The 23,283-nt window shown below is 40.9% G+C and overlaps 1 protein-coding gene across 3 annotated transcripts in view; it reads right to left on the bottom strand.

Moving 5' to 3' along the window:
• The window catches only part of GUCY1A2 (guanylate cyclase 1 soluble subunit alpha 2), a 1,137,327-nt gene that overhangs the window by 813,963 nt on the left and 300,081 nt on the right, over positions 1-23,283 (bottom strand). For all 3 annotated transcript variants that reach the window (XM_086933481.1, XM_086933483.1, XM_086933482.1), the window contains exon 3: positions 5,478-5,599. In XM_086933481.1, the coding sequence (XP_086789607.1) occupies positions 5,478-5,599 (122 nt within the window). The remainder of the gene's footprint in view (positions 1-5,477; positions 5,600-23,283) is intronic.

The following is a 23,283-nucleotide window of genomic DNA, read 5'->3' as shown; positions in this document are numbered from 1 at the left end:
GGGCCTGAGGGAATGTAAGGGCTGGCTAATAGGGTGTATGGGGTAACCGAGTACGCGTGAGGGTCTGAAGGCCTCTCAATGTTTTTGTGGTAACTTTTGTTTGGTGGTGGGTGTACTTGCTGTTATGGCTGCTATTTCCTGATACTTTTGAGAACATACATTGATATAGCTTTACATAACATATTTATCATATCACTGTTGTCCACGGCTGAGTGTGCAAGACTGGGTCAATCTAAGTGATATGGATGTTGTAATGTCTATTCAACCGCAGTGGTAGTTCTGGTCACTAGTGTATATGCTTTTGGGACTTCTTCAACCAGTGAGGTGGTTCTGCCTTCTATGGTTTGAGTTTGTAACATCTGTGTACATTTTCATTTTCAGACCATCAGCCTTCAAGATAGAGTCTCACGTCTGACAATGTGCATGAAAAGGGCAGACAGAAAACTGTAGGGGTGGGGGTAGAAAACAGAAGTGAAGAAAAATGTTTTGCACGTCTTGGAAACTGATAGGAGTTTATAACCCTTTACATACCGATTGTATTTTAACTACATGTAATACTTGTGGCTTGTCTATCAGTTGCTACATAAATTGTACTAAACTATTTATTCACCAAGCTGACACTACAATTTTAAGCCATTTATGAGGTGAAACCCCATAAGATCTTTTTGGACAATTTGATTTGTTTGGCACAACATGGACGTATTTGAAGATTTGATGAGTGCCTTTTCAGAATAGCATGTAACACCTATGGCTTTTTAGCAAATTGATTTTGTAACTGTTTGTAAAATGCACCAATTGATAACATGTTTTCACATTTGGTTTAGGGGCCTCCAACCTTCCCTTAGGGAATTTGAGCGTGCACTCTTTTTGCAAACTGTGATGGTTTATTTATGGCCCACGTTTTCCTAAATCCAGATCTCTAATACTTTTTGTTGCTTTTGTTACCAGACCCTACACCACACTAGTGCTCTAACCGTGACTAACCGTGACCATTTCCATAACCCTAATCTAACCCAGTTTATTGGTCCATAGACCTTAGTCAACGCTCAGACTTACAGCTAGCTGGCCAGCAGAGTCCTTGAGTCAGTCGTGCGCCCGTTACCCAACCCTCATCACTCCAGCCAGCCCTCAAACTGCTTAGTTGTTTCTGAGAAGCTCTAAGCCAGACATCAGGTGGCCCAGTGACTCCCTAAGTTGGTCTTTCCTTGCTCCTGGCCTGTTTCTACTCATTAACTAGCACCTACCAACACAGTAAACGTTAATCCATACTTAAGAATTTCAAAACCTTAATTCCACACTAATGCCAACCCTAACATTTTTATAAACAATAACCTCCTATTGATACAAGTTCTAAAAAAAACGATGTATCTATTTTTTGCTTTCTCTGTTTGTTGTGGAGGATTGGTTGTCATGAGATTCTTTATCATGAAACCATATTCTTCTTGCAATTTTGAATGTGTTCCTTTGTTCCCCCTACTGTAGCGCTAGATTTCTGGTACATTTTGTATTTTGATGCTCTTGTCAAAATATAGATTTTTTATTATCAACATACAGTAATATCGGGTTTTTTTGATCGTAGGGACAGAATATCGATGTCAAGAATATCGTTGACCAGAATATCGACATTAAGATAAGTAATATCATTTTTATATATCGAAGTAAGTAATATCGAGGTTAATATTATCGAAGTAAGTAATGTTGGTAGCAAAAATTTGTTAATAATATCAATATTTATATTAGTGGTATGTATTTTATATGTATGTTTAACATTTTTTCTAATGTAGTTTTATTATTTTTAAATAGATGTTTAAAATGTTTAGAAAGTAGTTTTTTTTTTTTAAGTACGTTTTGCATTTTAGTATCAGAGCAGGTTCTGGGTTTATAGGGGAATAGGGTGGGAAGTAATTTATTTATAATTAATTAATTATTATGTTTTATTTATTATTATTTAATTGTTAATAAGTTATTGGTAATTAATGTTTATTAATAGATTCATTTATTATCATATTGATTATAATTATTATTTATGTTTTCATGTATTGTTATTGGTACTTAATGTATTGTTAATTAATTATTAATTGGTAATTCATTTTTATTAATTGATTAATTGATAATGAAATTAATTATGTTAATTTTTATGTGTAGCGGGTTGTGGATTTATAGGGGAATAGGGTGGGAAGTAATTTAATTATAATAAATGAATTAATATTATTTATTTATTGTTATTGATAATTAATGTATTGTTAATCAATTATGAATTGGTAATTCATTTTGTATAATTAATTAATTTATGATTATATTAATAATACATATTTATTATTATGTTTTATGTGTGTTTGTTGTTAATTTATTGATAATTTATTATTAATTTAAAAAAATGTATGAGTTGATAATTAAATTAGTTATGTTTATTTGTGTAGTGGGTTGTGCGTTTATGGGGAAATAGGGTGATAAGTAATTTAATATTTTTTAAGTAAATATTCATGTAATTGTATTGTTATTTATTATTAATTTCTAACTTAATTTATTTCTTAATATGTTCTTTATTTTTCAATTTATTTTTAAATTAATAAGTATGTTAATTTAACCCCTATGCTATCCAAATTTTCAAGCCTAGTGATTTATGTAATCCCTGTGAAGTCATAACAAGTGCCTAGTGGCACAGTAATAAATGTGTCTTTATGGATAATACAAAGGACATTGCCTCTGGGATAAGCCTGACTGCTCTGACAAGCTACCAAGGGGGTGAGCAGGGGTTATCCTCAGTGTGTAACTCCCTTGCCCTGACTAGAGTGGTGGGCTCTGCCTGGCTTAGGTGTATGCCCTAGCCAACCAGAAACCCCATTTCTAACACCTGACTAGCACATCAAGACCAGTTTCCTTCACGGCACATAAGAATTTTCTCACACTGAATTTTATTACTAATATGGACTGGTTATTAAATCAACTTCCTGCATTCTACTAGTAAACACTGGGTATTGGCTGACTTGTTGCCACCTTCACCACAGTTTCAATTACTATAGCATGTATCTAGCGACGAAAAATGTGAACCACAAAGAGGGAATTCTGGTTTGCTAGCTGTGGTGTGTGGGCAGGAATAGGAAATGTGCACATTTAGAATAGCTGCAGCTCTGGAGCTCACATGACAACCGACCCCAGTACAACCAGGCACTCATATGTGGATGTACCAAGCGATCCAATTACCTCTTCTATGCATTAAGCGTGAGCCTCGGAACAGTGTTTTAAACAGGAGAAGGGGGGCTTACCTTTCCCATCATGTTGGGGGTATTCTTTTATGCAACTACACATCTCATGAATGTTACTTTTTATAAACCTGACTAATCATGTTTGAGTGAGGTGTGTTGTAACACCATCGAAGTTTTAAGTGTACACTGTTTTAATCATTTATTTAACTGAGACATCTTTCTACATATGATTCCTTAGCAAAAACAGTACTTGGAACAGTGCTCCCCTCCCCAGCTACAACTCACGCTCAAGGTAACCAGGATGCAGATACTATCTCACCTTCTGTCTTGTTTATAAAGTGTTGTATCTGTTTAGTGGAGAGCGAAAATCCACCCTACACAGGTGTGCAGCTTCGGGGGGTGGCAGGATGTTTGGGGTGGTGCACCCCTCTAAAAAAATTATTTTCTAATGAATAGTTTTCTGAATCTCAAACACCCCTCCCCCAATCTCACTGACCAAGCTACACCCCTGGTCCTACAGTTTGAATGGTTTTCTGTTTAATTTTTTTCTCCTGGGCACAGATGTGGCCAGTAGCACTGCTCTGCTGCAATGTGTTTGCAGCGACCGGTTATTGATCACTCTTCATGGTTCGGCTGCAGAGAAGGTCTGTACCTTTGAGGGTATGCGTCCAATGTTAACAGGGCATTATGGGAATGTCATTGTAGACCTCCCAGGATACCACCAGACACACTTACCTTTCTTACAGCTGTTGCTTGAGTTAAGCTTCTTGTCTGAATAAACCAGTGAGAAGGTGTCCACAATAAACGTTAGAACTTTTTCCACTATTTAAGTGACCTCCTTAAGCCCAGGTCAGAACCATTATCTTCTCAGCACAGAATGTCAGTTTCCATGCAGGCGTCTAAATTACCACAGCAATTCTTTGTGGTTATTACCGCTTATTTGGAAGGTAATCGCAATTCAGTTGGTTACTCCAGTTAAAAGCAAATTTGTGATTATAAATGTTGAGGGCTGAGTGTACTGCTGATATTTTTGTCCACACGTTTCACCAGGATATACATTGTAATTGTAGTTGTATTTATACAGTACTTACTAAGCCTGATGAGGTGTCGACGTGCTTTTTGGCGAGTAGCATGCTACTACGGTACCCAGAAAGGATTAGAAGAGTGAAATTTGAGTTAATTTGAGCGGTGGACTTGTGAGTCTGTTAGTTTGATTGAAAGGGGTAATGGGGGGATAGAAGTGGGAAGGGTCTAGAAAGTGTTTATTGGGAGATCATAGTAGTAAAATGGGGTTTGGGATGAGTATAAGGAGAGATTCATAAGGGAAGAATCTCTTGAAATGGCGAAGCGTGAGGTGGAAAAAGAAACGGAACTGGGGAAATCCAGCTGGAATCGATGAAAAAGTTTAGGATTATGCATTTCTATAATCCAACTTGAAATTAGGTTAAAAAAACGTAATTATCCATAAAACAGTAGTAATTCTGCACTGCATCCCATGGCATCAGTAATTGCAGAATTACTGCATCAGGAGTCCTGTGACTGCCGTGATGAGGACCATAGAGTGCAGATACAGGTCTGCTGAGGCCAATTTGATCTTTATCAGAATTGCTCAGTACAGAGAGTGGCACAACTCAAAAGAGGAGGTGCATTAATTGGCCATGCAGCCGCCCCCCACCTTTAACGATTTTATGGAAATGTATATGTGCTTAATGTATGCCAGTGCTCAGCACCAGCACTTATATCTCGACAAAAGCACTGCCAGACCAGCCCATGGTTGCACTGTCTATTTTCAGCAGAGCATATCAGTTTGACAATTTGACAATTCAATATGAACTAGACAATAGTAATATCAGCACGCCCAAGGCATTGGCAGTGATATTTGGGTGGTGCAAACTGCAGTTCCATCCTATGGGATTGGTTGAGTCCTGGCATTTATGTTTTTTCGAAATTAAGCGCTGTTCTGCAGCTATGCATGGAAGGTCAGGCGAAACAGTTTTTTCAAGCGCAGAAGATATAAACAAATTTATGTAGCCAAAGCATACATGATTACATTTGCTGATAAAATGAGACAAAAGTATTAATCATATTACGAGGAAATCGAATTTCGCAGCAATTGATGCAGTCCATAATTTGACATCTAAGTTGTACATTTTTACAGATATCCTGAGGCAGACAACACTGCCATGCATTTGCTAGCAATACACAAGGAAAAACACAGACACATGCAAATTAGATGAGATTTTTAAGGTGAGGATCTCAAAAGGAATTTACCAAGGAGGTTTGCGGTGTAGTGCAGTATTCCTGAGACTTCTTCAGCTTCGTCACTGCCTGAATGTTCTGCGTACGGACATCTACTCCAAACATTATGAAAATTCTTCTCGGCTTCTCTATAGCTTAAAAACAAAATCATGATTTTATGATTAAATACTAATAAAAAAAGTATATGGCTTCCAATGTTCATACAGGGCTAAACAATTTCATCTCAGTTTCATCAAAAAGTAGAATGCAGCAGCTGAGGTAAAATTGAGCATTCCACCCACCAACTTTTGCGAGTTTTTATGACGCTGCTGAGTACATGAGACAACATTTGAGGAAATTATATGAGAATTTTCTTTTTTTTTTTATTAAAGTTGTTGCTTTAACTTTGTTGAAAACTGAAGTCGATTTAACGATAACTTTCCTGAATGTACGGTGTGTACCCACAAGACAGTTTTTTAGGAAAATTAGCTGGCAATGAGGAAGTATAACTTTAGCTGAACTACCAGTGAATTCGAAAACCACAGATAAGACGCAAATCACTAAGAGTTATGGCAGCAGTCTCACCGCAGGGAGCATGTCTCATCATTTACCAAGTATGGCTTCCTGACCCTCCACACTCTGGTTCTTTGTGTTCACCTTCAACAAAATCATATATCTGTAGTGACAGCTGGCACTTAAGACATCTTGGTTGAGAGGTTTAGAGTGCACATGTGTGGCTGGCCGTCACAAGAAGGTAGGCAAAAAAAGGCATACGCACTTTAAACAGTGCATTAGACAGCCCACCCTTCTCCCTGCGCTATCAGTCAGCAGCAGCCCCTCCTCCATCGTGACACTCGGCTTAGGAGATGAAAAATAAAATGGTAATGAACTACCAGTTCATTGTTCATCTATGTGGGATTGGCGGATTTTAAGTGGGGCGAAGCTCCACCACTCCAAGTCCTTTGGTGTTTTGCCAAGTCTTCAAGAAGTGTCCTCACTCAGCAGATAAAGTCTTTTCTAACCCCAGTCTCTCAGAAAATATTTTTCCAACTGTAACATTGTGCCTTTTACTTACATTTACCTAGTTGTCCCTTTAAGGGTTTTAGTTATTGTTCAAGCAGCTCCATGGCAATGGAATGTATATGTGTGCTCAGAGAGTCAGTTGCATCTGATCAGATCAAGCTGATGGATGGGACAATTCCTTCTTCCGAATAAACCTACTTTTATTCATCTTATGGAAGATTACTCTTGATTTTACACCAACCCAATGTGAAATGGACTCTGCTATACCAGTCATTGATATGCTAGATAAAAAGCATGACCAATTCGCGAATTGTGTGTATTTGGCTGCCAAGAGGAACATGTTTGCCCTTGGTGTAGCCTATTTCCTCTGTGCTTGTATAACATCTGGAATCCAAGCCAATAGTATGCCCCTGGGGTTCTCAGCAGTTTACCATCCACTCTGAATTCTACACTTCTAGGATTGCCTCCTTAGCATTGTATGTGTGGGCAACTCCACAGTATATGGGTAATTGTTCCCATTCAACTACACCCTCTCCAGCACCTCACAGACTTGTTACTATGTGCTGTGCTGCCTAGCTAGACCTTTCATAGTTGTTCCCCTTCCCTGTGCATGAGTGATACTCCTGCATTTGTTGTGCATCAACAAGACTCACTGTTTGTCGGAAAAGTGTTGACCTATTTCCTCATCCCATTTAAACAGGAATTTGCTTCTGATGAGTGAGGCATTTGGTAGAAGGATTTTGTAGATATTAGAGATCAGGTGAGGGTCATCTTGAGCAACCACATTTTAAACATACTGCACAATAGCCAAAATATAGCAAAGAATACTAAGATGGAGCGCATTTAAGTGGTCAAGTCATGAGCTGCGAAGAAAGGAGGTGACAGTATCTGTGTGAAACAAATAAGTTTAATATTTTAGAGTCTGAAGTTACAGCATGCTCACAATCAAGCCACAGAAACCTCAGCTATTTTAAAAAGTTATTGACCAGTAACAACTTGCTTAGCGTGATCATCATTTAGCTTCTGTCTTTTACTTACCAATTAGCTACACTATAACCCTGATGCACATCTGACCTTGGAAGAATTTATCCTAAACAGATCTCAAGGCAACACTGAGAGCTAAAACTCCCCCATTTAATTCTCTCTCCTACCTAACCTTAAGCTACATACCATATGGACCAATGGCAGGGCTCATTGAGACTGTCAGCTCCTTAATTCCCTTTGAGGATAAAATCTCTACTGGAAACCCATGCCAAGAGTAAAGCCTTGAACTGGTATTTGGATTGATGACGAAAGAATGGAACATATCCTGTAGACAAATGATGCTACTATCAAAACTAAGGCTTATCGGACCTCCTTTTTCAAAAAATGCTACTACTCCACATATGTCACTTTAACCAACTTTTATCCCATGGAGCCATTTATGATTTTATCAGCATTCAACTATCTTCGGTGGACATCTGCACATCACAACATTATGAATCCCCAGGAATACACAATGAGACACATGTCGGATAATTGTTCTCCTTGCTTGGCATCACCTTATTTCGTCCTTCTTTGTTAGAACTGTCTGACCCACTGCTAGACTTGGCCGTCTCTAAAGGGTCATTTTCAAACTTGTTGCCTTCATCCCCGTTCGCTGAACCATTTTTTGGTCTTTTAGGACTCTGCACACTTTACCAGTGCTAAAGTTCTTGTGCTCTTTCCTATAAACTTAATAAAGTTGCAGCGGAAGCTTTTTTTGGTTTTCTGTTACTGGGCCCTTACGGTTGTTATACTCTTTTAGGGCCTGTTTAGGCACGTTCCAAACAGGTGTGATGTAGTGAGCAAAAGAATGATGGATTTAACTCAGATCGCTTGACTTGGAATGAATGTTTGATTCATTCAGCATTCCATTTGTCATTTGTTGCTGCAGCACTTTTCACCCTAAGTGGGATGGGTATGCCCAGACGTGCCCCCTTGCTCGCTGTGCCAATGAATTCAAGCTAGCCTGGCTGATATGGGGTGTTACCCCGAACCCGGTCCCAGGATGCCTATTTCCTGTCCAGGGAGGACCGGGCTTGGCAGTTTGGGCTGGACTGTTCCCATGCACGGTCAAGATTGACTGGCATATGGCTTGGTCCAAACAGGGGTGGCGTAGTGAGCAAAAAACATTGGCTTTAGCCCAGATCTCTTGACTGGGAATGAATGTATGATTCATTCAGCTTTCCTTTATTCATTTGTTGCTGTAGCACTTTCTAAAAGTGGCATTTCAAAAACAGTAGAATTAAATCCAACTGCACTAGCAGGAAGGATTTTTCATTACCAATCCAAAGACAAATAAAATTACGTAAAGCTACTACTCTGTGATCAGGAATTACCACTTAATAAAGTATAAGGATATTCCCTAAACTACCCTATGAGAGGCCCAGTCCTCACGGTAATGAAAAACGAAATAGGCTTTTGTCACTACTAGGACGGATAAAACACAAAGGTATATGTCCTACCTTTTACTTACATAGCACCCTGCCCTTACGGCTACATAGGGCCTACCTTAGGGATGACGCATATGTATTTAAAAGGAGACTTGGCAAGTAGGTTTTAAATGCCAAGTTGCAGTAGCAGTGGCACGCCTGAGACAGGTTTGAAAGGCTACTTCGGTGGGTGGCACAATCAGTGCTGCAAGCCACTAGTAGCATTTAACTTATGGGCCCTGGGTATATGGTATATCACTTTACAAGGGACTTATAAGTAAATTGAATTTCAACCATGTTTAGGGAAAAAGCACATGCACTTTAGCACTGATTAACAGTGGTAAAGTGCTCAGAGTCCCAAAGCCAGCAAAAGGAAGGTAAGAAAAAGAAGAAAAGAAGGAGGAAGGCAAAAGGTTGGAGTGATGCTTTAGAGAGGGCCATTTTCCAACAGGAGCAGATAGAATGTCATGTTTGGTATCTGAGAAATTGTAATTAGAAATCCCCTCTAATGGTAAAGTCAGATTTTATGTCACAATTTTGAAAATGCTATTTTTAGAACGTTTATTACTAGAACAACAGTCCCTAAGGAAAAAAGAACAACACAATACTCTGAGAGCAAACGAATAATGCCCAGGAGTTATTATAATGTATCTATAAATGGCATTTTGTTATCAACCTAAACAAGTAAAGTAAGGAAAATTGCAAATTTACAAACTATCCCTATTTTTAGCCGCTCGACGCACAATTTGTCATCCACTAAACTATCAGTACTTGGTAGAGACTTATTGTTTGTCCCAACAACTCGTCCTTATTTTTAGGGAATTACAGACTGGCATGATTAGATTTGTCTGAAAAATTAATTACATGCTTTCTTTCTGGGCAATCCAGGGGTCACCTCCAGTTCGTATACCTCGTTTTCCACCTTGTCTACTTTCTCACCTCCCCACTCCTCTGCACTACCTGAAATACACACCTTTGAAAAACTAGTTCTTGAAGATATCTCCTCTTTAGAATGACAAAGGATCGTTGTCCCATCTAACAAATCCCTAGCAGAAAAAAAGGCTTTGTTTGAACTAAAATCCCATGACCACTTAATTGTCAAACCAGCTGACAAAGGTGGTGGTATTGTACTACAAAACACTTACCAATACAAAGCAGAGATTGTGAGACAGCTAAGTAACCAAGATCACTACAAGAGACTCCTAACGGACCCCACGGAGGAACTACAAACCGCCATTGCGTCTATTAACAAAAGAGGGTTAGAAGCTGGTCATATCATAAAAAATGAGAATCTTTTCCTAAATATAATACGCCCCAGGACACCAGTAATTTATACATTACAAAAAATATGCAAGAATCAAACATCACCTCCCGGTAGAGCCATTGTCTCAGATTGTCGATTTGCTTTTGAGCCCATTGGTAAATACATAGATTTTTTTCATAAAATACTTTGTTCCTAACACTAGTTGCTATGCGAGCAATAGAACTGGTATATTAAAGCAGATTGAGCACATGCCCTTGAATATATCTACCTGCCTTTTATGTACTTTGGATATTGAATCCTTGTATAGAAACATCCCTCAAGACAAAGGCATTGAAGTAATTTAACAAATTCTTAACAAGAGGGTATAGCCACAACAATTACCCAGTGGTTTCGTTTTGAAGTGACTACAATTTACACACTCAATTTTTTTCTCTTGATTCAATGGATAGTATTACCAACAGATAAAGGGTACCTCCATGGGACCAGTTTACGCCCCAGATTTTGCCATGCTTTTCATGGATAATGTTGCAAACAACATCATTCTATGTGAGAATAACCCTTTTTGTGACAAGATAATAACTTGGAGGAGATACATTAACACTATTTTCCTAATATGGAGAGGTGGCAGGGCAGACAACTACATCTGTATCATGGTTGAATACCAATTGTAAGGGACTCACATTTACTTTCCAATTTAGCACAAAGGAAATTCCATGACTGGGTCTTATGAATAGACACAATGAGGGTGCACCCTGAATTCTGGTGATTTGTTATTAGAACGACCTTTGTTTGCATACTTTACATGACTTCTGGGGTTCTACGCCACTTGTGGATCATTGGAAATGTGAAGATTGTAGTGTTAGTGATTATGCCATTGAAACACAAAAGATAGGAATATGGATCTGTCAACACCGGAGTCGTCTTCGATGCAAAGTGGTCAACGCACCATTGGTGGAACATTAGCACTTCTGGACACCTGGAGAAATATAATCGCCGTAGGTCATTTAAGTTGTCAAACACCTGATCGTTAAGGGGACGTCAACACAATTCTCAACAAAATGGAATGAAAAAGGGATACTTAAAACAGACAGTTTCCAAAGGGGTGTTAACTGGATAGAAGGCTGGATGACTTTGATCTAATGTACTCTTTTACAATAAATTAATATGGACCTGGACTTTGTTCATTGTATGAGCTGGAAATTTCCTTTCATACAGCTGATATTCTGATTGTATATCAGTCTCTTCCTTTTCCTCCTAATGGTTGATATGCCTATTCATAAAATGCATTATATATTTATATACTAACTCTGTCTTTTTCTCTGGCTTTTCTTGTTCTTTATATACACATATCCGTATTCAATTCTTTTTCACTTTGCGTGATTTATGAGGAATTATTATTTTATACAGTTTTCAATTCTTTTTACTTTGTGTGATCTGTGTTCAATTATTATTACACACAGTGAACATAATATTATGATTGACTAAAAATGTAACACAACATTTAGACATACATGCATGTCCCAACATGGTTGACAGTTTGGGCAGACTGCCCTTCCGATCTGGAAGTATGTCTTTTATCTTTTCACTCTATATCGGGGTGGCTAGCCCAACCTCATGTCTTTCTGCTGTTGAGATCGTACGTGTCTATGTGTTACTCTGGACAAACGGTAAGCTCGCTAGGCCTCTGCAACAGTATTCGCATCCGATCTTCCGTTTAATATTAATAGTTACTCCCTCTTTTGTGTTTCCGTAGTTACTGGACTGCACAAAGTGGCTATTCCTGTGAATATTGCAAGCCTAGCCAGTCCATCCGTACGCACTGATGATTTTGGACATGGTTCATGGACCCTCTGGGTGAGCAGATCTGCTCGGGCTGCTGTTTGTATATATATTGTCTTTTTCATAGAGGTAATCACTCTGCCTTCTATATTATTCACTTTAGTTGTTCATTCCCAGCCACCCTATAAATGTGCGTTATTACTTTGTAGATTTCTGCAGCTACCCTCTGCTAGGTTTAATCCTTCATTGAAATCATGACCACTTTGTGCTCAGTACGCACCTCAGTTATCCAAACCCAGGAATCTTTCCTTTTCCACTCACCCAAAAGTTAAGAACACTGTAGGTTAGGGCATGTACCACATTCACTGGGCAATTGTGATATGGGCATATCACACATACTCCCTTTAATGTATGAATTTTATCCCCATGTATTATTCTATTTGTGTCATCTAGATCACAACACCACCATTTAGTAATGATATTACAATGCAACCTTACCACCGCTTTACCAGTTGGTCACACTTCTCCTGGTACGGCCTTGTTTCCACATTGGTGTATATTCCCATTTCCATTTTTGATTTAGACCCCTACGAGCATGACTAGGCACTTCAGCATTAACTTCCGAACTTGCTTTCTGTTTAGACCTGTCGTGATCTTTGCTCTTTTTGTTTCCCTTTACCCCAAAGGTGTTTACTATTTGTATTATCTCTTCATAATGTAATCAGGCATATTATTTAGTTGTTGTCCTAATGATGATCCTTTATGTCTACTGGATCAAAATGCCATTGACCCTGTGACACTCTAAACGGCTGACATTTTTGTATGATTTATGGGTATATGAGTGTTCTGACTTGTGAATCTGTGACCTCGACATTGTATGTTATTAATGGTCACCCCTTGTTTGGGCCTGTTTTCTTTGTCTTCTTTGGTTTTAACACTTGTGAGGATTACTCCGGAGGGAGTCATTTTCCTTATTTTACTTGTTTAAGTTGATAATAAAATGCCATTTATATATTTATTATAATAACTCCTGGGTATTATTTTTTCCACCCAGAGTATTGTGTTGTTATTTTTCCCTTAAGAACCGTTGTTCTAGTAACAGTCTTACACTCTTGGTCCCTTTTGACCTTTGGGTTCCCTTGCGTTTATTTACAACTTTATGAAAATAGGCATTTTCCAGCTCTGTTCATTTGGAGCCTGCAGCCTGTTTCTAGGTTGCATGACTGGGGGTAGTTGCACTTGATTTATTCCTCCCAGGCAGCTACACAATAAAGGGATTAAACGTGCCTGGATGGGGCACAAACTTGCAGGATGAGTGGAGGCGGAGCTGGGCACCTCCCCACTTTTAATTGAATAGGCTATGCCCTGCCTTTATGCAAATAACTTGTCACCATTGCATTGTTCATGCAGTCAGCTAGAAATCAGAATTGGGGAGGCAAGAAACTTTAGGGGCATCTAAGGGAATTCTCTAGAAACTTCTTTTACTTCAAAGTGGGCACCAGATATAAATATTGGACCCTCAAACCCAACTCTTCAATTCACCTCTAGACCTGTAGATATTACAGGAGGAGGACTGCTGTGCTGGCCTGCTTCCAGAAGGACTGCTACCTTGCAGCCCTGTCATAACTGCTGCCTTGCTTGCTGAAAAGGAAAATTGTACCTGTACCCTTCATTCCAGGCTAAAGTGACTCCAGGTGTCAGCTGACTGGTATCCTGCTCTGAGATACAGGGCAATAAGAAGCTCTTGAGGCCTCCCAGCATCTGCCCAGCAGACTTGCCGCCTGGACCTTCAACTGGACCTGCCAAAGTCATGTTGCCTCTGCTGGTGTAAGTTCCTGAACTCAAGAGGTGCTCCTCAGGTCAGGGACCCTTGGTGATGCATCGGTTGAGCTCCCCTTCAAAGAAAGGAGAAATCCTGAAGTTTTAGCCTCTTCATGATGGCAAACAGGCCTGTTTACGCCAAGCTCTTGCTGCCGAAGCTGCCTGTCAAGTTGAAGCTCTAGTGATCCCACTCTTCTCTCCACAGTGACTGCCAGTGACCTCCGACAATGAGAGATCTGAGCTTCGCGCTACAGCTTCAACAGCCCGTGATGACCACCAACGCGAAGCTCCAGCAATAACCATTTGCAATGCCCAATGGTGTCTTCATGCTATGGCAATGGCCATCCGTGACACCCGGCCTGCTCTTAGCACTATATCGGTGACCATCCGCGACACTCTCCCTGGTCCTCGTGGCCTCTTCTACTGTGAACGGAACTCTTCACGCTGGACTTTTGACAGTAACTCTTACAGTGGGACTAACCTGTCCCTGTTTCCACCCACGCTCTAGCACAGTCTGCCTGAAACTTTAACTTTCACCCGGTCTCACATGACCAGATAGCCCTCAGTGGAGCTTTATGCTTTTAGGTGCATTACTTACCTGAAATCTTTAGAAATGTATTTTTCGGGTTCTATAGACTGGATGTTTATCATTGTGGTCTTAAATTATTCAATAAATTGTTCTCTAGTTTTCTAAATGGGAGTGGGGATGTTTTTATGCTGTGTTTCACTTTATAACTTTTTGAATTGCTGCAGAAATACTTTAAACATTGCCTCTAAGTTAAGCCTGCTCTGTGCCAAGATACCATAGGGTTGAGCACAGGTTAAACTGGGGCTTGCTTGTGTTTCACCCTTACAGAGATTGTGGCTGCTGTTTGAGTAAGGTATCACCCCCCTCACCCTCAACCTGTAACCCAATTTCCAACATTGGTGTTCAGAAGGCAGATTAGGACTTGTGTTGGTGCAGTGCCATACAGTGATTTTGTGTTATACTAAAATCCCGAATTATGGATTTGATTTCAACTAAAAGCCTATTTAAATTCTGACCTTTTCTCTCAAATTGGTCATTTCCTAAATGTAATTCCTACATCACCTTAATAAACTTGAAACTCTTTGTTTGTGCACTTGTGATACTTTGCCAGAATGGAAATGGATCCCAACTGTCTATCTTACTACAATATGAGGGTGCTGAAAGAGTTCTACAAGGAGAGGGGGCTGCCAGTGAAGAAGGGGTCCACTAAGCAGGACCATCTGGATGCCCTGAATGATGTTGAGGTAGCACGTTGTTATGGGACTCCCCCAGAGGACCAAGAGGATGATGGCCTTGAGAAGCATGATGATGATGAGAAAGTGGAGGGAAATAACTTAGCAATTGTCGCTGAAGAAATAAAGGAGGCCCATGGAGGTTGGGTCCCCTGCTGGATCCCCTGCTAAAAGCAGTTCATCATCTCACAATCTGTCTCCTGAAGAGTTGAAGGACGACTGGCTGAAAGTGACCTGGAAGAAGCACCTAACCAGACTGACTGCAGTAGAAAGAAGTGCTGAGGCGGAGAATGACTTGGCTCAGAATGGAAACACTGAGGCAGTGAGAGCCTTGGTGGAGAGTAAAATTTGTTAACTCATGAACCAAGTCTAATGGAGCGGGACGTGAATGCCAAACAGCTTCTACAGTCCAGCTGAAACAGTGGCAGCGATACTGCAGTTTCCAAACGAGATCAAGGAGTCCACATATCCAAAGACGTGGTGCCCAGCTTTGAGATGGGCGATGATATTGATAGTTGGTTTGCAGCCTATGGGGTAGCCCTGAGAATACGTAGCGTCCCAATCAATTTTGGGGGGCTGTCTGTGGAGACACATGCCAGCTATATGGTGGGATATCATATTTGTTTTAGAAGTGGCTGACCAGATTTCCTACAACCCCATGAAAGCAGCCCTTATTAGTGAGTTAAGTCTCACCCTTTTTAGGCTTAGGGAGAGTTACAGGCTGACAGACCAGTCTTGGGAAGATCTCCTTGACTTCTCCAGTAAGGCACAGAATAGTTGGGTGAAACAAAGCCAAGTGAGTAGTTACGAAGGTCTGTATGATCTCACTTTGAGGGCGCACTGCTTGACAGAGTTGCATCAACATCTGGTTGACTGCAAGCTTACTGACCCCAGGGAGCCTGCAAAGGAGTCAGACTTTTGAGTTAGTACCAGAGTGTCTGGGAAGGTACCTGAGAGTGATCCTGAAAAGGGTGGTTCAGGTTTCGCCTGATAGAGTGATGGGAGTGCACAGTGACCCAGACAGGACCCAGTATAGTGTGGGGGGAAAGGGTACCCAATCCCCTTCTAAAACAAGTATTTTCAATGCAATCGGTCTTGCATTTGCGAGAGTTTGAGCTATTGCTTTTGCAAATTATATTGTTTTTTACTTATGTTTTTTGTTAGGAGTGAAGAGGATGTATGTTGGTTGTAGTGGAATTATGTAGTTTGAATTGGAATTGTGAGTTGTGAAATTGCGTTGGGTGGAACTCTGGCTTGTAGTGTATTTGTGTAGTGCAATTATGTGGTATGGTGAATAGATAGGGGTGAGAGTTGCATAAAATAGATAGAAAAGTAAGATTGAGAGGAATTGGTAGCTTGTGTAAGAAGTGGTGAATGAAATCTAGAGTAGTAGAAATAGTGTGAGAGAGAATGAAGGGGAGAGAAGGGTATAGAAGCATAAAGAGGCTGCTTTTGTGTACGCACAAGACAGAGAAAGAATTGGAGGCAAGTGTGTGTTTACACTTTGGATTTTTTTTAAAGTTATGGTAAAGAAACCGTGCTGACAGACCTAAAGTGAACCAGTATGAGAAATGTTGGTTCAGTGCATGGTTGTGCAATGGAATTATGTGTAAAGTAATTATGTGGTATTAACTGTAGTGAATGTATGTGTAGTGGTGTGTGTCGTGGAGTGGCATTTATTGCATGGATATACAATCACCCGGCCTTCCCAGCGGGAAGCTAAGGTGGAAGAGTGGGTTAACCCTAAAAGAAGAAAATCCCCTCTCAGATACACCATAAGGTAAAAATGACCCCCTCGTTAGGGAGTTTCTTCAAGGTTATGCCCAGAACCCTGACCCAGGAAATTTATCCCAATTATGCCAGGAACCCTAACATTAAAACCTTCCATCCCTAACAGTGCCCCCAGACATTGAAATATCCTGAAGATATTCTTAGCCCCAATAGATTTCAAGTGCTTGCAGGTGACTCTAAGCTATCAGAGGAAAGTACTGGGGAAATTCTAATGCCGGATAATGAAAATAAAGACGTAGTTGCAAGTCTCCTGCCAAATGAAGGGGAAGCAGGTCTCTGGAGGGGCACAGAAATAAGTGAAAATGACCTAGGTCAGGTACCAATGTTGGATCAGCGGAACGAACCATCAGACCAGGCAGCCTCCCAGTCAGTCTCAGATTTGGTGCAATTGCTGACAATAGAAATTAGAAATAGATTCGAAGTAGCTGAAAAAAAAATCAAGCTGAGATGTGAAAAGATGGAAGAGAAGTTAGACTTTTTAATGGCTAGAACAGCAGCCTTGGAATCCACTGTGATGGCGTTAGCCACCCAAACAGAAGAAAATAAAATAGATAATTCGGATAAAAGAAAAAGTAGTGGGTTTTCAAGAAAAGCTTGATTCCCTTGAAGCAATATACGGTTGCTAAAGATCCCCGAGGGGGCCAAAAGGAATAATCTTAAAGAGTTTGTAGTCAAATTCATTAGACAAGGTAAACAAATTGACATTACTGAGCAAGCTCTCATGGGCGATACCCAGAGGGTTCATAGACACTCTGTCAGATTAACCACAAACAAAACAAGGTCCAGAAAAATTCTAGTCCATTTATTGACGTATAAACTAAAGGAAGAGTTTCTGATTAAAGCTCTCAAGATGAAATCACTAATAGCAGATGGAACAACTTTTTAAATACATTCTGATGTTCCATCGATTACTGCAACTAAACAATAGAAGCTGGTGAAGCTCCTTGATCTACTGAGGAAACAGAGTGCTAACGCACAATTAAAATTTCCTGCTACATTAAAGGTGATGCATAACAAAAAAATGCAAGTCTTCATCGGGTGGAAGATGAGGAAAACTTCTTACAATCTATCTTGGAGGGAGGGATAAGGTAGTGGATATACATAACACCTTCTTTCTCTTTAGAAAACTTAAGAAATAATTATGGGCAAGGAGCATCAAACAGTTTAATAATGAAATGTATATTCTTCTGACTCCAGGGGGGCCCCATAGGCCAGTATAGGGCCATGTAGGAATTAAGGGAGGGTTCTCCAGGGTGGGGTTCACAGCGGGATAAGGAGGGGGTGGAGGTAGAGTGCACCGGGTCGGGAGCAGTAGGAGAAAATGTTAAAAAACTATGTCCGATTTCCCTTTGTATGATTTTTTAAATTTTTTGGTGAAGGGGATATGACACAACCAACAAGTGATCAAAGTGTGTTGCTGAGGGTTCTGTCATGGAATGAATGAAATGAAATGAAATGAAAACGGGATTTCTAGAGCGCATGGCTGCCCGGGGGCGTCCCAGCGCTGGGATTGTACTAGCCATTGAGGGGGGAAGCAAAAAACGGGAAGGGAATAGGCAAATTATTGTGGGAACAGGTGGGTTTTGAGAAGCTTGCGAAATTTGTTGTGATTCGTTTCTGCTCGAAGATGGATGGGTAGGGCGTTCCACAGTATTGCTGCTGCAACTGAGAAACGATGTCCTCCAGTACGGGCTTTCCTAATTTTATGTACTGTGGCCAAGTTACCATGGGAGGAACGCAGAGATCTGTTGGGTTTATATGGGAAGAGTCTAGTTTTATGCAACGGGGGACCCTGATCTTGTAGAGCTTTGTGCGTTATACATAGTGCCTTGAATTTGACCCTTTCACGGATTGGGAGCCAGTGAAGGGTCTTCAATGCAGGTTTAGCTGATGTTCTGCGGGAGGTGCCTGTCAGGAGCCTAGCAGCGGCATTTTGAGTTCTCTGCAAGATGTTCAGGGTTGCTTCAGGGGCTGCCAGGAAAAGGGCATTGCCATAATCTAGCCTCGATGATATCAGCCCTTGTATTAGGAGCTTTTGAGAGGGGGCAGGGAGCACGGGGAGAATTTTCCTGGCTGAGCGAAGTAGGCCTGCGCAGGTACCTGCGGTTTTTTTTGCCTGGGTTTTAAGAGAAAGGTCCTGTTCTAACCAGAAACCCAGACTTTTGAGCTCCGGCTTGGGTTGGGGAAGGGTCCCTAGGCAAGAGGGCCACATTGCGCTGGGGAGGAGTGATGTTTGTGGTCCCAGTAGCATGAGTTTGGTTTTAGAGCCATTCAGTTTCAGTCTTGAATCACACATCCACTGATAGATCCCTTCAAGGCAGTCATGAAGGTTTTTGATTTGAGCACTCTCTAGCGAAAAAGAGACCACCATTTGGGTGTCATCAGCGTATGTGATGGTTTTTATCCCAAATGGGGAGACCACTTCATCCAGGGGGGCCATGTAGGTGTTAAATAGTGTAGGGCTCAATGAAGAGCCCTGGGGGACCCCACACTGGAGGGGGAAAAAATCGGATCGCTCAGTACCTTCACAGACCTGAAAGGTTCTGTTTTTAAGGAAGGAAGTGAGCCAGCGAAGTGCGGTGTTTCTTATTCCTAAGTTGGACAGTCGCTGTATCAGGATCTCGTGGTCCACTGTATCAAATGCAGCGCTTAGATCCAGGAGGATCAGTAGCACCGTTCCCCCTCAATCCAAGATGCATCTGGCTTCCTCCATCACTTGAAGAAGGGCGGTCTCGGTCCCCTTCCCAGGACGGAACCCAGTTGGAGAAGGGCGAAGAAGGTTGTTGGCTTCTAAGAAAGCCGATAGTTGTTGATTAACAACCTTCTCCGTGATCTTACTTATCCCTGGTAGTAGGGAGATAGGGCGAAGATTGGAGAGATCAAGTGGGTCGAGACCTGGTTTTTTCTGTATGGCTTTTACTACTGCATGTTTCCAGCTATGGGGGACCACTCCTTGGCTGAGGGAGGCGTTGATGAGATCGGTGGCCTGGTGTGAGATAGTGGGTCCCACTTGTTTGAGGATATGAATGGGGGCAGGATCGTTTGGAGAGCCACTTTTCATCCCTGAGAGAGTTTTAAGGAATTGTTCCTTGGTCATCTGATGGAAGCTGTCGAGGATAGGACCATTTAATGAACGAGTCAAGGTTTCAGCAGGGATTTTGTCAGATTTGGGGGGGAGGGTTTGTAGAATGGTAGTTATTTTGTTCTGAAAATAAGATGCTATTTAATTGCATCTAGCAACAGAGGGTAACTGGGTTGGGGAGGGATTTGGAATTTTTAATACGTTTTTGAAAATTTTATAGGTCTCGCGGGACGAATTAGAGGCAGATTTAATTTTTTCCTCATAGAAGGAGGCCTGAGCTGACTTTCGGGCTAGTTTATAGATGTTCATTGATTTTTTATATCCATATATAAATGGATTAAGAGTGAAATAGAGGAAGGAAAAGACTCCAGAACAGGTTTTATTATTACAGGAAACACATCGAATAGATACGGAAATGCGAAACCTAGTTAAGTCTCGAAGCTGGGTCCAGGATCTTATTTGTACCACTTAACAGATAACCACAAAAGGAGTATCAATTTTAATAAAAGAAATCCATACATTATTATAGAAAATAGCAGAGTTGATAAAATGGGGAGATGTGCAATAGTCAAGATCAAATGTTATTCTCATAAATTCACTGTGGCAGGATACTATGTGCCAAACATAGATGACCCTGGCCCTTTTAGAGGCTTGCTTACGGAGTTGTTAAACTTTCCGGATCCTATAATGCTTGCCAGGGACTTCAATATGGTTTTAGATACGGATGTGGACCATTCACTAAAAAGCAGAGTAACATCAAATTGCAAGATGAGATCAATAATAAAGGCTTCAATGATGCAGTTTTGATGGGTGTATATAACGAGAGCTAAACTGGGAAACAGGAGGGGATATACCTTTAACTATAGGAAGTATGGACATAAATCAATCTTGGATTTCTTTTTAGTTAACCAAGAACTGAAAAGATGCATTAAAGATGCAAAGCATCTGGGGCACATCTTTTAGTCCACTCTGCAATAACTTTAGTATTAGATCTACCAGTCAGGCAATATATAGGAGATGGACTCTAGACTGTGCTATTTTATTAGAAGAGGAAGTGATTGAGAAGTTTAGTGAGGAGACACAAGAGTTTTTTGCACTCATTCAAGATAGCGCTCCAAGAGGAATTGTATGGGATGCCTATAAACCCTTTTAAGAGGGTACATCACGTCTCTCCAGATATCTATACAGAAGAAATGCAGCCGAAGTGGGGGAAATTGAACGTAACATCCAGCAGTCGGAACAGCTATTAGCCCATGGGAGTAGTCAGGAGTCAAAAGGCACTCAAGCATCTCTTCAATCTTTTAGACTGGAACTTGCTGGGGTAATGGAACAGAGAGTAAGGAAACAGTGGCACGCTAGCAAGTTAGCCCAATTCGAACATGGGGAACGCTGCAGAAATCTTCTAGCCTGGAAAACCAAACATGATCAGGCAAAAGGTTTTATAAAAGAATTGAGGTGCGAAATATTGGGAAATCCACTTAGGAGCTATGTAGAGATAGGAGAGGCTTTTCATAACCATTTTGAAAAGGTTTATGAGGAGGATATAATTGTTGTGGAGGAAGATATTGAGGCTTGGTTGGGCCAAGGTGGACTGTGCATAATTAATGAGAAACATTCTAAAATTCTCAACAGTCCAATTATAAAAAGCAAGGTAAAGAAGGCATTAATGGCAGGGAAGTCTAGGAAAGCGACAGACCCTGATGGGATACCAGCAGAACTTTATAAGTGTTTGATGGAGGTTCTCATCTCTATAATGGAGAAGCTATTCTCTCAAATTTTTGAAGAATGTAGGAATATGTCATCATCATGGAATGAAGCCATAGTCACTTTGATTCTTAAACCAGCAAAACCACCAAACATTTGCGATTCATACAGGCCCATATCTCTGCTTAATTGCAACTATAAAATCTTATGAAAGGTACTTGAGTCCTTGGTCAAAAAGCAGCTTAGTATCCATCTGGAGAGTCATAGACTGTTGTACCTATCACAGTCGGGGTTCAGGGCTTCCCATAGCATTGAAACCTTGCTAGTGGAGGTTGTAGACAACATTAGACTGGCCTTGGACAATGGGCAGTCAGCCATGCTCGTCCTGTTGGATCTGTCAGCTGCCTTTGACACCTTCTCCCATAGCAATCTAGAACAACGGCTCTAGTAGATGGGTGTCAGGGGTGTGGTTTTGGACTGCTTCAGAAATGATCTAACTGACCAAACCACCACCGTACAAATGGGCACCCTGGCCTCTTGCAGGCGGCCAGTAAAAATTGGAGTCCCTCAAGGCTCCCTTTTAAGCCCTATGCTCTTCAACATGTACGTGACACCCTTGACCAAAGTGATAAGGTCGTACGGTTTTGACGTGGTGTCATATGCTGATGACACCCAGTTATTGATTATCCTAGGCCTTGATCCCACTGACACAAGGATCCGTTTCAAAAACTACTTGACCCATATCAACAACTGGATGTGTACCAATCACCTACAGCTTAATGGAAGTAAAACAGTGGTCATTCTTTTTGGTAAGGCTAACAAAAACTGGTCTAGTGACTGATAGCCTCAGAATCTGGACCCCTCTCCACTTCCCAAACCCGTAGTGCGGAACCTTGGAATTATGATTGACAATCAGTTGCCAATGAAAAGCCATATAAATCACATAAATGGCATCTGTTATGGCATTATGCGTAATCTAAGCAAAATCTTTCAATGGATCCCTATTGAATCTAGGAAACCACTTGTCCAGGGACTAATCATACGTCGTATTGACTATGGAAATGCCCTGTTGGCCTCCATAAATGAGGAGCTCTATTCCAAGCTTCAAGTTTTGCAAAATACTGCTGCTAGGCTGGTATTAAACCTCCCATCAAGAGGCCCATTAGTGTCCAGTCTGAAGACTCTTCATAAGCTTCCTATTAGGAAGCGAATCTGCTTCAAAATCCTCTATCTGGTTCATAAGAACATTATGGGCCAATCTACTTCGCCAAAAAACCTAGCTGGTATCAGCCGAACAGGATGCTTAGGTCAAGTATCAAATGTTTCCTTACCCCTCGCAGAATCTGCACTGCCAGTAATGGCGATAGATCTTTCTCTTTCCTGGCACCTGCTTTCTGGAATAAATTCCACCACAGCTCCTTTCCATCGCTGACCATTAGCTATTCTGCAGGGATTTAAAAACCTGGCTATTTGACCATCTATAATGACCGTATATCTGACCACCAGTCCTTATGGACTTAACTCCAGCGGCATGAGACCTCCAGATGATGTGTGCTTAATAAACAGTGTTACTTGTTCTAGTTATGTAAAACTCTTACATTCATTTTTTACTACTATGAGGCCCATCTTTCCCGTAGGATAACATTGGGTTCTCTTATTACA

The sequence above is a fragment of the Lissotriton vulgaris genome, chromosome 8 (genome assembly GCF_964263255.1).
Source record: "Lissotriton vulgaris chromosome 8, aLisVul1.2, whole genome shotgun sequence".
Lineage (NCBI taxonomy): Eukaryota > Metazoa > Chordata > Amphibia > Caudata > Salamandridae > Lissotriton > Lissotriton vulgaris.
This window is presented reverse-complemented; position numbering and strand designations above follow the sequence as displayed.